At 37.2% G+C, this 15,779-nt stretch overlaps 3 protein-coding genes across 5 annotated transcripts; 2 read left to right on the top strand and 1 right to left on the bottom strand.

Annotated features, from left to right (window-relative positions):
• The first annotated feature begins 172 nt into the window (after positions 1 to 172).
• LOC126872532 (long-chain-fatty-acid--CoA ligase 6) lies at positions 173 to 9,751 on the top strand. 2 transcript variants are annotated; one of them, XM_050632610.1, is made up of 8 exons: positions 173 to 530; positions 1,091 to 1,214; positions 1,410 to 1,746; positions 2,207 to 2,675; positions 5,864 to 6,154; positions 7,935 to 8,156; positions 8,325 to 8,642; positions 8,915 to 9,751. In XM_050632610.1, the coding sequence occupies exons 1-8, from the start codon at positions 456 to 458 to the stop codon at positions 9,050 to 9,052; spliced, it is 1,974 nt and encodes a 657-aa protein (XP_050488567.1). In that variant the 5' UTR covers positions 173 to 455; the 3' UTR covers positions 9,053 to 9,751. The 2 variants fall into 2 exon arrangements, with proteins under 2 accessions (XP_050488567.1, XP_050488568.1); XM_050632611.1 differs by lacking the exon at positions 173 to 530 and adding an exon at positions 556 to 994.
• Positions 8,007 to 11,260, bottom strand: LOC126872537 (vesicle transport through interaction with t-SNAREs homolog 1A-like). Its single transcript, XM_050632616.1, has 5 exons — positions 11,118 to 11,260; positions 10,927 to 10,985; positions 10,335 to 10,682; positions 9,985 to 10,218; positions 8,007 to 8,154 (listed from the first exon to the last, which is right to left on the bottom strand). The coding sequence occupies exons 1-4, from the start codon at positions 11,209 to 11,211 to the stop codon at positions 10,060 to 10,062; spliced, it is 660 nt and encodes a 219-aa protein (XP_050488573.1). The 5' UTR covers positions 11,212 to 11,260; the 3' UTR covers positions 8,007 to 8,154; positions 9,985 to 10,059.
• Positions 11,184 to 15,215, top strand: LOC126872534 (protein ERGIC-53). Of its 2 annotated transcripts, none has more exons than XM_050632614.1 (11): positions 11,184 to 11,322; positions 12,289 to 12,497; positions 12,947 to 13,003; positions 13,228 to 13,498; positions 13,588 to 13,687; positions 13,765 to 13,876; positions 13,953 to 14,127; positions 14,196 to 14,392; positions 14,466 to 14,656; positions 14,725 to 14,930; positions 15,022 to 15,215. In XM_050632614.1, the coding sequence occupies exons 1-11, from the start codon at positions 11,198 to 11,200 to the stop codon at positions 15,056 to 15,058; spliced, it is 1,680 nt and encodes a 559-aa protein (XP_050488571.1). In that variant the 5' UTR covers positions 11,184 to 11,197; the 3' UTR covers positions 15,059 to 15,215. The 2 variants fall into 2 exon arrangements, with proteins under 2 accessions (XP_050488571.1, XP_050488570.1); XM_050632613.1 differs by having other exon boundaries at positions 14,463 to 14,656.
• Positions 15,216 to 15,779: the final 564 nt, after the last annotated feature.

The raw sequence follows: 15,779 nt of genomic DNA, 5'->3' as shown, positions 1-15,779 counted from the left end.
TTCACGGAAGAATCTTTAACGAGCGCTTTCAGCCAGCTCGTTCGACGTTAAAGTCCGATGGGTTGATCGATTTTTTCGCTGGCGATCATCCAACAAGTTCGGTGGCTGTTGAGGACGACGCTCGCTCCACCAGCGGTCCACTATATTTAAATATAGTCGAAGATCGTCGTAGAGAGATGAGCAGCTAGTCTTATGTGCGAGCTACTGATAGCAGCCGCTCCTCTCGGTGGAGCAGCAGCAGCAGTAGCACTTCTGACAAGCAAAGTGATTGAGAGGTGAGCTCCGACATTGAAGAGGTGGTGTCGATCCCGTGGCCTGTACGGGCCCTCGTCTCGTTTCAAGTGACCGTGCGTATCCCGGGCAAGATCTTCAGCTGAAAAGGAGCAGGACGTCGGCCCGTGGCCGCTCGTGCAGCGCGCTTTCTCTGTGCAGCGTTCATCGATCGTCTCGAGATTATGACGTCCAGTTGTTTCTCCCCTCCGCCTCTTCGACCACCGATCGACATCAGCGATCAGTCCGACACAGTCAAGGTGGAGTGTTTTCTTAGTTCTCCGATTCGATCGGTTCCCTGTTCAAACCGTCCCATTAACTTTCGTTCTTCACCATCTTCGGGACCACCTGACGGCATGCTAAGTTAGATCTTAGAAAATCGTGAACAGATAACCGCGATACAAAACCGTTTTTCCTGGTTTATCCCCGCAACAAATGGCCGATACGCATTAGGCCATAGAAGGTTCTGATGAAATCCACGGGCCAGCCTGTCCGATGTCGAAGCACGCGCGTGTGTAGGTGGGCAGACTTGTTGCACAAGCGACTTGGCGACGTCGAATCGTCGCAAAGGCGGTAGAAGAATGGTGGAAGGAAAAGCAGGAGAACGAAGCTCGAGCGACGGTCGCTTTCCATTGTAGGGGTTTCGTGATCTCGAGGGCGGGTCGATACTTGGACGTACCACCCCATTGCGTCTACGTGCCATGCAATATCCCCGTCGCACGACGTATCCGATATTCTTAGATTTGCACTTGGCATTCCGTTATATAACGATGAAAAACATACGTCGGATTTCACGTGCGCAAACGTGTGTGTTTTGCAGGGTACTGACCTGATCAAAGTGTCGAGGTTTTATAAGGACAGCAAGGAGGGAAAGTTCGTGAGCTTCTTGTACGAGGATACAAGGACTCTGTACGATGGTTTCCGCAAAGGCGCCAAGGAGTCCAGTAAGTTTGAACTCATCCCAGCTTGGTTTGCGAATCGTTAACACGCGAATGGTCTCGTTTTCGCGTCTATCCCGTCACACGGGACTACAATTTCGATAGACGCGTGACTTGACAAATTCTCATTTTCGTAAATACGCGCGACCTCTTCCGGACGTACGTGGTTATTATTCGTTAGCTGGTCTTCTTGACACACAGACAACGGACCCTGTCTTGGCTGGCGGGATGGACCAAACAAACCGTACCAGTGGCTACATTACAACGAGACCCTGCTCAGGGCGAAGAATTTCGGTTCTGGCTTAGTGTCTTTGGGGCTGATGCCAGGATCGCACGCACTCGTGGGTCTCTACAGTCAGAACTGTCCGGAATGGATCCTCGCCGAGCAGGCTTGCTACACGTACTCGTTGGTAGTAGTGCCTTTGTACGACACACTGGGCCCTGATGCCTGTGCCTTTATCATTAACCAGGCTGAGATCAATTTAGTCGTCTGCGAGAACGACAGCAAGTGCAATTTGCTGCTCGACAAGGCGCCGAGGTACGTGCCCTTTGTCGGAATTTGTTCGAGAAGCGTAATTTTATCGAACGTAAGCCTCTTGCGTTAAAAGAATCGAAGACGGAACGTTTCAACGTGTTTTCGACCAGACAGTGATACAAGTTACAATTCCGATCACTCGAGAGCGTGATAGTTGGGTTGTTGCAGTGGCAGTATGCCACGAATCGATATAAACGCATTTTTTACAGCATCGACGCGCGACACGATTTACAAATCTCGCGTGGTATCGCAAACAAATTTAAACGTTTCCGTGCAATGTCCTGAGACATCTTGGCACGCTAAACCAACGTGACTTTTTACCGCAATTTCGATTTAACGTAATAAACTAGACTAGATTTTCACGATCGATATAAAGTACATCCAGAAGTTCGTGCAAACAAAGCCGAATCTCGCTTATCCCCTGACTGGACTCGACCGATCGGATAACTGTCTTTCATTTCAGATGTCTAAGGAAAATGGTGGTGATAAAAGAGACGAGACAAGCGACGAACCAGAGGGCGAAGAACCGCGGCGTCGAGTTGTTCAAGTTCGAGGAAGTAGAACGTATCGGTGCCCAAAAAAATCATCCGGAAGTTCCGCCCAAGACGACGGATCTGTGCACCATATGCTATACGTCCGGGACCACGGGCAATCCGAAAGGCGTGATGTTGACGCATCAGAACGTGATGGCGAGTATAAGCGCGGTTTTGATACAATTAGGCGAGCACAGGCCCTCGTACAAGGATACGATGATCAGCTTTTTGCCCCTGGCACACATGTTGGAACGGTGCTGCGAGAACGGCATGTACATGGTGGGCGCGTCCGTGGGTTTCTACAGCGGTGACATCAAAAGGTTGCCCGAGGATATGAAAGCCTTGAGGCCTACCGTGATGCCAGCGGTGCCGAGACTGTTGAATCGAATGTACGACAAGGTGAGCACAACCACTTACGAAATTTACCCATTTCCCAATCACCTCGTACCTGTTCGTTTCCAACTTATTCTGCTACCACCTGACGCTGGTAAATATACACCGAATCCATTGTTTCTAGTTTTGTTCGCGCAATTTGCCACGAAACCAACACGGTAATTACCGGTGTGGTTGAAGTGGAAGTTGATTTTCGAAATAACCAATATTCAGATCGTTAGTGAAAAACGCGCACTTGCGCTTCGCCTTCGTAATTATATTCATAAATCAAACAAGTAAAAACAATTACGCAAATAAAACAGTGATTTAGTAACTTATAACTTAAAATATCCTGAGACAGGTGTAACTATTCGAAGAAGAGATTAATTTATGTTTATTACTACTTACCACGAAACCTTGTGCCTCCCTTCTGATATTTCTTTTCCAAACGTTCGTAAAACACTTTTTCACGCACTTGGTCGAAAATAGCACTGAACGAAAAGTTCCGCTAGCTGCAAATATAATTATCTAAACAAAATACTTGACGCGGATGTGTTTAGAAAATTTCTATTCCGTGTTTACCATTTGGGTGGTAGTGGCGAGTGTTCAAGTGGTATTCTTGGCGATCAAAGTTACCGGAGAAACGAAAAAGATATTTTAGAGTGTGCTCATCGAGATGCAAGGACGGATAACCCGTAGGGCGTAGGAAATCGCGTCCCACGGAAGTCGTGGAATTCGTGACTCGTTCGTCTCCAACGAGTAGCGATTTACGAGTGAAGTGATATTTTTACCCTTGACGAAGGTGTCGGAGTGCAAGAATACGCGCTAAGTAATTTATTCCCGGACAATTTATCGGCAGACAAGATCGGTCATCTTGTGAAACGCTTAATGAATTTCCCCTTGTACCGGTGGCTAAAAATAGTTTGACGAATATCACGAGTCGCCTCGGCTACATTCGAGTTTGATGGACAGTTGCATTAGCGAAATTATCCAGATGTGTTTGTTTCGCGCGAATGTCTTCTACGTACACGTATCTCTGCTCACGGTCGAAATAATAAACCCTCTTTCCTTGTCTATTTTCAGATCGATGGACGATTAACGTATTCCATGTCGCGAGAAAATGTACTCGTTTTACGAGTGTTTTAAATCCTTGCGAAAAGAAGCTGCGTTTTAGGAAATTTAGAATATATATATATATATATATATATATATATATTTGACGACTGGTATCGTAGCTATCCGAGATCATCGATGGTCTAGGAAAAATTTTTTGTTAAAAGATACATCGATTTATATTCCGTTTGCAACTACTTGGACGATTTATGGATATCCCTTCAGCTTCCGATTAATCAAACGGGATTAGCAAGTTTCGCTTTACATATTCTTTGACAGAAAGTGGTCTTTTAGTTGTAAATGTATGGTTCTTGGTCTATCGAGTATAAGTCTACGAGGATCAAGAGACTTATGAGAAACGTATGAATCAGCAGATAATATTTTAAATGATTCTTTCGTTTTAAACGATTCTTATTTAATGGTAAGCTTATTTTTTTAAAGTTTAGCATTCGATGATTTATGGAAACTTAAACATTGTTAGCAAAGATTTATTACCTTCGTTCACTTCCAAACATTACAAATCTTTTTGAAAACAAATTACGCCGGATAGGATCCTATTCGTCTCGTTGCTATTACAAATGAAATTAAAAGAGTTTCGATAACACAAGAATAATCGATTACAGATTTTAATTCCATATATATTTTTCTAGGAAGATTTTTGCGCTTTAAAAACGAAAATATTTTCGCGATAGTACATCGACACGAAGTGCACACGTAAGAATATAAAGTCGCATTTTATTAAGGTCAATGTTACGTAATACATTTTGAGACAGTACTGGCAGAACCAGATCGAGGATGACAGGGATAGCGCGACGAAACAGGTGGAGAGGCAGTTCCATCTTCTACCGTGACCCTGATATCCCGAATGAATGGAATTCGTGCATTTTATGCTTTCATAATAAATCTACGTATCAAATTCGCGATGTGAATGAATATGTACACATATTTTCTCTCGTTTCACAAATTCGATGAAATCGAAATACAATAATAATAATTGGAGCAAGAATGGATATAAAATTTAGCACAAAATTTCTCGAATATTAGATTCAGCAAAAATCCGCTACCGCTACGATTAATACCAGACTTGACAGTTGACACAGCGATACAGCCTATTAACGAGAATTTATAAAGACATCGCAATTTTCTTATTTATCTTTCAACGAGATAATTTTAATATCTAGTATAAAGATTACTGCTTTCGACACGTTCGTAACACGTAATCCGTGCAAAAACGCATAACTCTATTCTGTTCTTGAATGTGCTACGCGCGAATATATTCGCAAAAATAGCCAGATGGCATGACTTTGCTTAGAGCCGTAAATTAATGCAACACTTGAAAGTGCACTTTATCGACTAGCATAGGCTCGATGTTTTCCTCTGATTCCAAAGAACGACGATGACAGTTGTATAGAAAGTACGTTGATTATTCAATATTATATTAATCAAATTTTATTTATTTATTTATTAGAATATTATTCGAATTAATACGTCAACCATATGGAACGGAAACACAGATGTAAAATCTATATAAAGCTCCTATACTCCATAAATCTCCTATTACACAAAACTGACAAACTACCCAAACGAGCATTCTGAAGGCGTATCATCGCGCGATCACGTAACTCATCGATGCCAGTAAACAGCTTTTCTTCAAGGAAATCGTCCACTCACGCACAGTTAAGATTCAAAAATAAATATTTCGAAAGTAGGTTTGGAATAAACCGTAACAACCGTACAAGCCAGAAATTGAACTCCCTGGTAAACAAGTCTGTCTCATTAGTACAGAGACATCAAAAAGATCGATTCTCCATCTCTAACGTTTCGAGCAAACTCCTCGAATTTCAGAGCTGACAGCTCTAGAAAGACGATTTCTATGCTCGACTGTTCCGACATGGAAAACCGAGAGATCTCGTTTCACTTTAAGAACGTGTCGATCGAGCATCATCTAAAATTTCTTTTCGGGTATATAAATGGAGCTCTATTGTAACTCGTTCACCCGCCGGTTGCCAGTGTTCTTCGCGAAAACAGTCCACCACCAAGCTGGATCGCTCGATCAACCACGTTAAATATAGCAGGCATAGTCACCAATCGGCATTTTGCAGGTCCAAACTGAACTTCAGAGTTCGTGCTTGAAGAGGCTGGTATTTAGCCTGGGTATGCGGGCGAAGGAGGCAGAGATCAAGAAAGGGATCATCAGGAACAACAGCATGTGGGACAAGCTGGCCTTCGCGAAGATCAAGGAATCGACAGGAGGCAGGTTGAGGCTGATGGTCGTTGGATCTGCTCCATTAGCGGGCAACGTTCTCACCTTCACCAGATGCGCTCTCGGCTGTATAGTCGTCGAGGGATATGGTCAGACCGAGTGCGGTGCACCGATCACTCTTACCGTCCAGGTTAGAATGGTTCAAGCGCTAATCACTGGGCTGTAAATGTTTATACGTCCTTAAGTGTATCGCACAAATTTCGCTTTACGTTTTCCATATTTTTTTTTTTTTTTTTTTTTTACTTGATTAATTCGTGCGTTAAGCGATCGATCATTGATCGGTGTTAATGGTACTAGACACTCGGCGCTTAACACCCGCTAAAGAAACAATTAATTTCTATGTTTCGCTCTAACAAGAGATTAATTAGTTAATTACTTGGGTAGCTCGCGGAACGTGAAACAGAAATCTAGATAAATGTATCATTTGACTCGACGTAAACAAGATAATTCAGACTAACAGTTAACAAGATGTTAATTTTAACGCCAGTAATTTTTTATGGTACCATTATTTGAATCTACGATTCGTCTTATCGCGAAAAGTATTAATTTGTTAAATCGGAAACCTTTTTAAACGATATGTAATTAGTTCTCTTCCTTCCGATTCCACGTGTTGCACATAGCTGAACGTGTCAATCGAAGACACGCAGTTACCTCAAAGTACGTTTGTCGTTTAACCGTTTCTTACTCGAGTAATACTATACATATACACGTAGTGAATGGAATGCAATGAGGGGAATAAACGGGGTACGTTAACAGACGTTTCAACTCGAAACGGATACATAGCCGTATCTCTACGGCGAAAGAGCCGGTCAATAAATGCTCCGTAAATAAATCGCTCGTGCACTCGCTGACCTTATAAATCGCGGGTTACAGATTTCAGCCAGCTAGAAAAGCAAGCCATTTTGTGTTAAAAAAATAAATTATCCGAAAGTTATCGTCAATTTAAAATACGATGTTTACGCAAAGGATTCGTGCAGCGTTTGATTTGCGAATAATAAATAATAATTTAATTTCGATGGAAAATTCGCTTGTTAAAACTGATTTTTTCTCTTCGTTGGAATTGATAGCCTCTAAGTGGAGACAAGTCGAGAAAACAATGGTGAACACGCGATGAGATCGTTCGATTTCGATCGAGTTCAATCGAACAACGATCAAGTGACACGCGTGGTCACTATTCTTGGCATATTTACAGGTATCGATGTATTATACGTGGCTAGACGAAACCAGCTATTATTTATACGCGGGCATAGGTATATTCTTGTCGGGCAGACCGGCGAGAAAAAAATGTTGCAACCACGCGCCAAAGCACGTGGTAAATCACGTCACTTGGTAAATCATCACGATCGACCGTGTAAATATATGTATGCATACGCGTCTACAACTACTGTCAAGTATTCTATCACTCTGTACAAAGTCATTATGGTCTAAATTACGTTAAAAAGAGAACATTTGTAAAATACTCGGCGTACTACGGTACACGGCGTAATGCCGAGTGATGGCATAGAATAAATAATTGCTCAGCTCGCGATAACAAATAGCCGTTTTGTGTAAAATATGGTTTTACTATGTGTCGTAACTGACATTCCGTTATAACGAACAGTTCGATGTAAATTATATAAGTTAGATAAGATATTCGTAATTTATAATTTCTACTTCAGTGTTTAAACTGATAACTGGTAGACTTATTGTTGCAATCGTACAAAAATACCAAATTTACATATTTCTCGTACGTATGTTGATTTGCAGATTTATTCGATTTACATAGCACGTTACACAGCAGCTTAACAATATTTGCAGCGAATGTTTCAAGTAATAACGAAGCATTCGCCCGAATGAATTATCAGTTTAAAAATTTCGATATCTAATAGCGAGAATCTGAATTTATCTACCTTTATGCGTTATTATTATAGGGCGATCATGTACCAGAGCATGTAGGTCCACCAGTCCCTTGTTGCTGCATTAAATTGGTGGACGTTCCGGAAATGGAATACTTTGCGAAGAAGAATCAAGGCGAAGTGTGCGTAAAAGGCACCAACGTTTTCGTAGGGTACTTCAAGGATCCCGAAAGAACCGCTCAAGTTATCGATGAATTCGGCTGGCATCATACCGGTGACGTTGGCATGTGGTTACCTGTAAGAGGAAACGATATAATTAAACATATTTCTTATGATACATCTGGCTCAACGCAAGTCCGAATTAATTTTTTGTTACAAATAGAATATTACTACTATTATACTTTTATTACTATTTCGATATTTTCTATTTGAATTAATCAAATTAATACGATTCTTTCTTTCTAGAACGGAACACTTAAAATAATCGATCGAAGGAAACACACCTTCAAGCTTTCGCAAGGAGAGTACATAGTTCCAGAGAAAATCGAGAATATTTATTTACGCAGTCAATATGTTCATCAAGTGTTCCTCCACGGGGAATCCCTAAAATCTTGCGTTGTAGGAATAGTAATACCACACGTGGATGTTGTAAAATGTTGGGCGGTGGAGAACGGTATACCAGGTACACTCAGCGTATTATGTGCTAATCCGCAAGTCAAACAGTTGATCATGGACGACATGCTTTCGTGGGGAAAAGAAGCCGGTCTCAAATCTTTCGAACAGGTGGGAAAAATCTGCCAATATTTTTACTTAAAAAATTAATTTGCTTTCATTTGTTTACGCGCATAAAGGAAAACAAAAAAGCAAGGTCTTTTTTATCGACGTAACAATTAAAAATATTTTTCGACTAAAGTATCCAAGACCTTTAAACGCACCGCTCACGTAACGTTTAAAGGATAAAAATTTTACTGTAAAGTGAAATAATTTCGAAGTAACTTCTATCATTGACGCAGTTTGAAAGTTATATACAATACTATCATTTCTGTTTATATCAGGTGAAAGACATTTATTTACATCCGGATCCGTTCTCCGTACAAAATGGCCTTCTTACACCAACATTGAAAATGAAACGACCTCAGTTGAAAGACTACTTCAAACCGCAGATAGAAGATCTCTATCGACATTTGGACTGATTAGACTGAGCATTGTCTTTGATTCTGTTTTCTTTAGCATCGAGAACAGCAACGCGAAAAATCGAGACACGTTTGCGTCGCATTCATAGAGAAATCACTTCCGCCATCGAATATTTGTTACCCCGCGATACTTTATTATATCATTTTCTTCACAATTACATAGAGGCGCAAAAAAAAAAAGCAGAAGAAAAGCACCGTTTAGGCTATTTAGATAATCGATAACATTATAATAAAATGTGTTATTATTAGGTGCGTCTCGTTTTCTCTTGACTATAGTCATCCTTCGATATTTGTCGCGTGTATTTACAGATTTCTTCGTCTCCCTATTCCTGTATTTTGATACAAATTATTACCGCCTTTATGACACACTTAACGGTACATTATAGATGTATATTTTTATCGATAACAATAGTCAAATGAATTCTGAATTATGATCTAGTACAAAGTAGGATATTTAAAAACGAATAATCATTTATTACCGTAAAATGCAATCGGGTATATGTGCAATGTGTAAAACGAACTTGAGATTAATGTAATAAATAGATTGCAAAACCGGACAACTTAAAAACGTACTACAAGATGATTCTAAATACATGGGAACATTTTAATAAATTCCGTTTCTGTGAACAATGTTCATATATGGCGCTGGACAGATTAACTTTTTATAATTATTAATAATACATTAGAACTTTTCTCTCACTGTTTGACGTAATTCTGTCATATTTAAGCGTTTCTTCTTGTGTGGTAACATTAAATATATATTGAATCCATACGGAACTGTGATTAACATTAGTGAGCATAGAAGGCTTAAATCATAATGATACTAAATGCTCCAAATGAGTGAAAAGATCAATGAAAGGATGATATATAACATTCCTTCGTGTGTAATTTAATAATCCCCTAACAAACATTGTATTCAATAATCATAATACCTGAAATTGAGTGAATATTAAATATGGCTTCTGAACCAATATCTGCCGACCAAAACGTTCGTTCTACTTTCATCTTTAGCTTTTAGATTTAAAGCTATAGTACATGACAATACAAGCAACAATTATAAGCGTTAATCCCACTACTGCTAAAATAATTCTTTGTTGAAGACTTCTAAACATCATTCCCGAGAGTAAACGTGAACCACGACCTAGCTCTGCATCCGTATCTCGTAACTAGAACGAATAAATTATATTATCGTATTAATAATAACATTGTAACAGTAACAAATTTATATATATGTATGTATATTTACGTAATATATACATATAAGATCAAACTAATATCTTACCCTTGCTCTTCCTTTTTGAATCGTCTCTCTTTGCTCGTGCAGTTCCTTCAATACTTGAGAACCAATTTCTTCTGTTTCTAATACCATTCGATATCCATTCTGTAAAGTTCTACCTGTGCGGTCTATTTGTTCCGAGGTATCTAATAATCTTTTTTTCTGGTCCTCTGTAATATTATTCTCCCATGAATCTTCCCTGCTTATTTCAATACTTTCATCCTTTGCCTTTTTGGCTGATTGAAATTCTTGTGTCAATCGTTTTAATTCTGCCCTATGACTCTCTACTCGACCGCGCAAGCGATCACGTGCTGCACCATTCACCCCACGAACCTCCAATTCCATTTGCTCGAGCTACAAGTCAAACATAAGAACAACAGAAACTATCAAAACTTTATATAGTTATTCGGTCTTTGATTAAATACTGTCGTTAAAATATATGATCCTTTCATTCTACTTATTTTCATATGCAAAATAAAAATGAAAAATCAATTTCATTCTAACCCTAAAACTGAAAATATAAACTTTCGGAATTTTTTAGCAAATTGAAACTTTGAATGATTTTAAAATAGAAAACAAAATAAATATTTCATTTTACCAGTTCTTGAGCCTCTTCGATCTGCCTATCCACATCTTGAATGGACAGCCTTTTCTCATCTGTAAATTACGTCACGTGTATCGATTATTGTTGTTTAATAATGCCAGAGGATAGACAGTGTTCACTTTAAAAACAACGATTTGTGCTCCACAATAAGAGCACCACTATGATTCTGTTTTGATCGTACTTACTGCCGCTTTGTGTTCTTATTCTACCAATTTTTGCAGTAATGTCAGCTGTCAAAACGGCGTATTGTTGCTCATAGTTGTCAATGAGCGACGCCATCTTGAACGTATTTCCATTGGAGACGGATATATGGAAAAGAGGACGTTCACTATTAGAGATTACACATCGAATAACTGGTAACAGCTGCGTTCTGAAATCAGCTGAGAAAATGTATGTATTTGGCTTTGTATTTGCAATCATTCTCTACATGGAAAAAAATAGATATGTACATATTAAAAGTTACATAAATAGCTGATTTTTGTATCATATCGTATCATATATTGTATCGACCTTTTTGCTTAAACAGAAAATAGAAACAATAAAATAATCATATGAAATATTAATATGCTTTAGTTTTTTATATACTTACATATACTCCAATATATTTGAAAGTAAATTATACGTTTGTGTCTGCATGAACTATTTACATACGTATTTTAAACAAGCTTGTTAACATTCGTAGGGATTATATTTTCTCTCTGGTATTGTACATATTGAAGTTTGTAAAATTTAAAGATACGATCGAATACAAGGATAAGCAAATTTTATCAGCGATACATCAGCGATTTCGAAACTTTCGCTTTATCAGCAACAATGATATAACAGTTTTATTTTTACATAATTAAATATGTGCAATAAGAATACTAAAAATATATATGTACTTAACACGTTTAGTAAAAAATTCCTCAATGTATATGCTATTTTGTACTGTCTAAAGGATCTATAGTTGAATCATATATCGTCACAGAGTTTTATCAATAATTTTTAAAACTGTTTACTCTGCAAAAGCTGCATTCGTGCAATTCTAGATGAATGACGTTCATTGATAAATTCCTTATTCATTGTTAAATCTACCGGACACTTGATTCATTATAACGCCATGTTTCTCTATGACACGTCCTCAAACAACAGAGAAACATAAGGCTCATGGTAGGAAACTAATAAACTTCTATGTGATCCTTTTACCAAGTCGAATATCATAAGAAAATAAAAAGTTATAATAGCAGTAAAATAATACAACAGTAGTGGAGGGTGAAGTCTTCGAAATATGGCTACAAAATTGACACGTCATTGGTAATACACCAATCAAAAGAAGAATTCATAGAGAGTACTACCAATCGTTTTAACTGGTTGCAGAGTCGACTACGGTCAATCTACTTTCGATTCAACAGTCGAAATGAAGATGGCCGCCGAGGTGAGGTGGCTTTTAATTTTTCATGTATTTTGTGTAATTTATGCGGTTCTCGGTGAGACACCCCATCGAAAATTCGAATATAAATACTCGTTTAAGCCACCGTATCTCGCACAAAAAGATGGGAGCGTGCCTTTTTGGGAATACGGAGGAAGTAAGTAAAGTATCAACCTAACCAATTACGCGTGTTATAAAATACTGCCGTATGTTCTTTTCTTATAGTCGGCTTTTTGATTATTTAAATGGAAAACGCTATTATTTTGTTTAGAAATTCCAATTTTAATTGAATTTCATGCTCTTGAATGAATTTATGCATTAAAATGATGATATTCACTTGGTAAAATTTGATGAAATTTCAACAATCACAACACATGTACATGTTGTTATTTACACTTGAAATACTAATTTAGTTTATTCTAAACATTTAAACACAGTTAATTGTTCGAAATATGTTTTTATACGTAGGAATTCAATTTTATAATTCAGTGTTATGATATATAGAAGTTTATTATCATATCCATGAACTTATGGTACATTATATATTGTTTTATAAGTAATTTTTTGTTGTTCTATCATTTACAACAAATATCATCTTTATTTCAGATGCAATTGCTAGCGCAGAAAACGTTAGAGTTGCTCCATCGTTGAGAAGCCAAAAAGGTATGTGAAAAATTGATTTTATTAACTTCTATTTTTAATTTTCTTAAATCATAATAAAGATTATTTCTTAATGCAAATAAAGATATTTTAAACTGCCACTTGGTAGTTATTATATGACATCCAATATTATTATATCAGGCATATGGTCAATAGAAGTTAACATAATATAATCCTTTTATATTAATAAAAAGTGGTATGATATTTGAATTTAAAATAATATTTAGGTGCGATATGGGTGAAACAGCCTGTTACCTTTAATTGGTGGGAAGTTGAATTAATATTCAGAATAACAGGAAGGGGAAGAATTGGAGCGGATGGTTTAGCCTTTTGGTACACTGCTGAAAAGGGTGCTTATAATGGCACTGTCTTTGGTAGTTCTGATCAATGGAAAGGTCTTGGAATTTTTTTCGATTCCTTTGACAATGACAATAAACACAACAACCCTTACATCATGGCAGTCCTCAATGATGGCACAGAAAGCTTTGATCATACTAAGTGAATTGCATTTCTTATTATATTTTTTAGTGTTTTTAGTGTTAATTAATATTTTCAATGAATGATTCTTTACCTTGATTTTAATATAGCGATGGTACAACACAGCTATCTGCTGGTTGCTTAAGAGATTTTCGTAATAAGCCATTTGCCACAAGAGCAAAAATTGAATATTATGAGAACATTCTAACAGTAAGTGTATTTATAAATTTATATGTATTCTTATTTGCTATTGTACTTGTCATATAATTTTTAATGCTTAATTAAAGGTGCTATTCCATAATGGTATGACAAACAATGAACAAGATTATGAAATATGTTTCCGAGTTGAAAATGTTGTTCTACCAAAAGGAGGGTACTTTGGTGTCTCTGCTGCTACTGGTACTTATTATAAGAAGAATATCAAGTTAATCTTTATTTCAATATAATTACAATTTTCTATAATGTTTCATTTAAGGTGGTTTGGCCGATGACCATGATGTTTCACATTTCTTAACACATTCTCTATTTCTTACTGGTCAGATGAGGACTGAGGAGCATAAAGTATCTCTTGAGCTTGAACAACAAAAGCTTAGTCAGGAGTATATGGATTACCAGAAAAAATTGGAACAACAGAAAGAAGAGTATAGGAGGTAAAGAACATTACACAAGCATATTTCAAGTATAAGGTGTGTTTTCACAAAATAATTTAATTCGACAGAGATCATCCAAACGAACATCGTGAGAAAGAGGAATTTGTAGAATATTTTGAAACTGATAATCAAAGAGAATTGCGACAAATTTTCTCTGGTCAAAGTCAAATGTTCGATGCGCTGCGCGAACTTAATAGGAAACTCGACGAAATAGTTGGAAGACAAGAGCGATCTTTAAGTTTAATATCCCAACTTCAAGTTGGTGGTAAGGTCTTGTTGAATTATCGATAATTAAACATAAATGTAAATAGGAAATTTAGCAACTATAAAATAAGTAGGTGTGCAAGCGGGAGGCCAACCAGGACAAATACAGCTTATTGATACGATTCGCCGACAAGAAGTCGATACTGTATTAAATAATCAAAAAAATATAATAAGTACAGCAAAACAAATAGAATCCTATATAAATGAGGTGCATTCCAAGACTGATCTTATTCTTAATAATCAGGCTCGAAGTCCTACCGCTCAGGTGTTTATTAACATTTAATTTTGATAGTTTTCCAGTAATATTTTCAACTAAAAATGAATATTATATAGGTGCAGCCGATGGGATACGATTATCATTCACTTATTTCGGAAATGCGAGATGGACTTAATACATTAAAAAGAGATATTACGCAAATAAGCACTAAAGTAAACAATGGTGGAACAGATTGTCCAACAACGAGCTGTTTAACAACAACGATGTTCTTACTTTTTGTGGCAGTTCAGATGATAATTTTACTAGCGTACAGCATGTACCGGTAAATATTTGCTTTATTTTAAATATTTACTTTGTCTTACATAGATGATGTAGCCATATTTATCGAACTTAAATCATCTTTTTGTTTGCAGAGACAACAAAGAAGCACAGGCGAAGAAGTTGTACTAATGCTTGTTTTCAATCCTACAGTACAGAAGTAAGGGTATAAAGATAAATTTCTACCTTTGCGTACTGATTTAATATTTTTATCACTTGTTAATCGTATTCGTAAAACGTGCATTTTTGCTGAACATTTGTACAATAAACACATTCTTCATCCACGATAGACCTAACGTGATATGATAAGGAGCAGTCAATGCTCCTAAAGTATGATAAAAAAGAAATCATTAATTATGCTCAGCTTGGTATAATTCAGTCATTTTGAATATAATTCTCAACGCGTCATATGTTTCTTGTCATTGTAAACCATAGACATAGATATATATAAAGTGGCAGAAAGTAGACGCGAAATTGAGGTAAATAATTTAATATCTCATTGATATTCAGTGATCTTCGAATGTGACAAATTTTGTTGTGTTTAGACGGTTGTGTACGATATATATTCTTTTATCGTCGTTCATTAGAAATACTTTGTGTTATGTGCACATTTTTTTTTAACTAGTTTTCTTTAAAAAACAATTGTTTTTTACATATTGATTTATCGTAACGTTAAAAAACGTATAAATGTTTATATACAAATTTCGTATCGAAAATTGGCATATCGAATAACGGAAGCTGAGACAATTTTTTCCCCAAGAAGTAGAATGATTCTTATTATATTACTTATGATATTTGTCGATCTGGTACTACATTCCCCTAGGCGATCGAGCGTGTAGGTAAGTTTCACGTT

This window comes from Bombus huntii, chromosome 13 (genome assembly GCF_024542735.1).
Source record: "Bombus huntii isolate Logan2020A chromosome 13, iyBomHunt1.1, whole genome shotgun sequence".
NCBI classification, from domain to species: Eukaryota; Metazoa; Arthropoda; class Insecta; order Hymenoptera; family Apidae; genus Bombus; species Bombus huntii.
The sequence above is the reverse complement of the archived record's forward strand: the minus strand, read 5'-3'. Positions and strand labels throughout refer to the sequence as shown.

Bases quoted from the DNA above. Each gene is read 5' to 3' on its own strand.
- LOC126872537 (XM_050632616.1), bottom strand. From the start codon at position 11,211: ATGGCGTCGCTCATTGACAACTATGAGCAACAATACGCCGTTTTGACA. The intron at 10,683-10,926 runs GTAAAATGAAAT...TTTGACTTGTAG, and splicing joins TCGAAGAGGCTCAAGAACTG to CTCGAGCAAATGGAATTGGA. The intron at 10,219-10,334 runs GTAAGATATTAG...TATTCGTTCTAG, and splicing joins TTCAAAAAGGAAGAGCAAGG to TTACGAGATACGGATGCAGA.
- LOC126872532 (XM_050632610.1), top strand. From the start codon at position 456: ATGACGTCCAGTTGTTTCTCCCCTCCGCCTCTTCGACCACCGATCGAC. The intron at 2,676-5,863 runs GTGAGCACAACC...GGCATTTTGCAG, and splicing joins TGAATCGAATGTACGACAAG to GTCCAAACTGAACTTCAGAG. The intron at 6,155-7,934 runs GTTAGAATGGTT...TTATTATTATAG, and splicing joins CGATCACTCTTACCGTCCAG to GGCGATCATGTACCAGAGCA.
- LOC126872534 (XM_050632613.1), top strand. From the start codon at position 11,198: ATGAGCGACGCCATCTTGAACGTATTTCCATTGGAGACGGATATATGG. The intron at 12,498-12,946 runs GTAAGTAAAGTA...TCTTTATTTCAG, and splicing joins TTTTTGGGAATACGGAGGAA to ATGCAATTGCTAGCGCAGAA. The intron at 13,688-13,764 runs GTAAGTGTATTT...GCTTAATTAAAG, and splicing joins ATTATGAGAACATTCTAACA to GTGCTATTCCATAATGGTAT.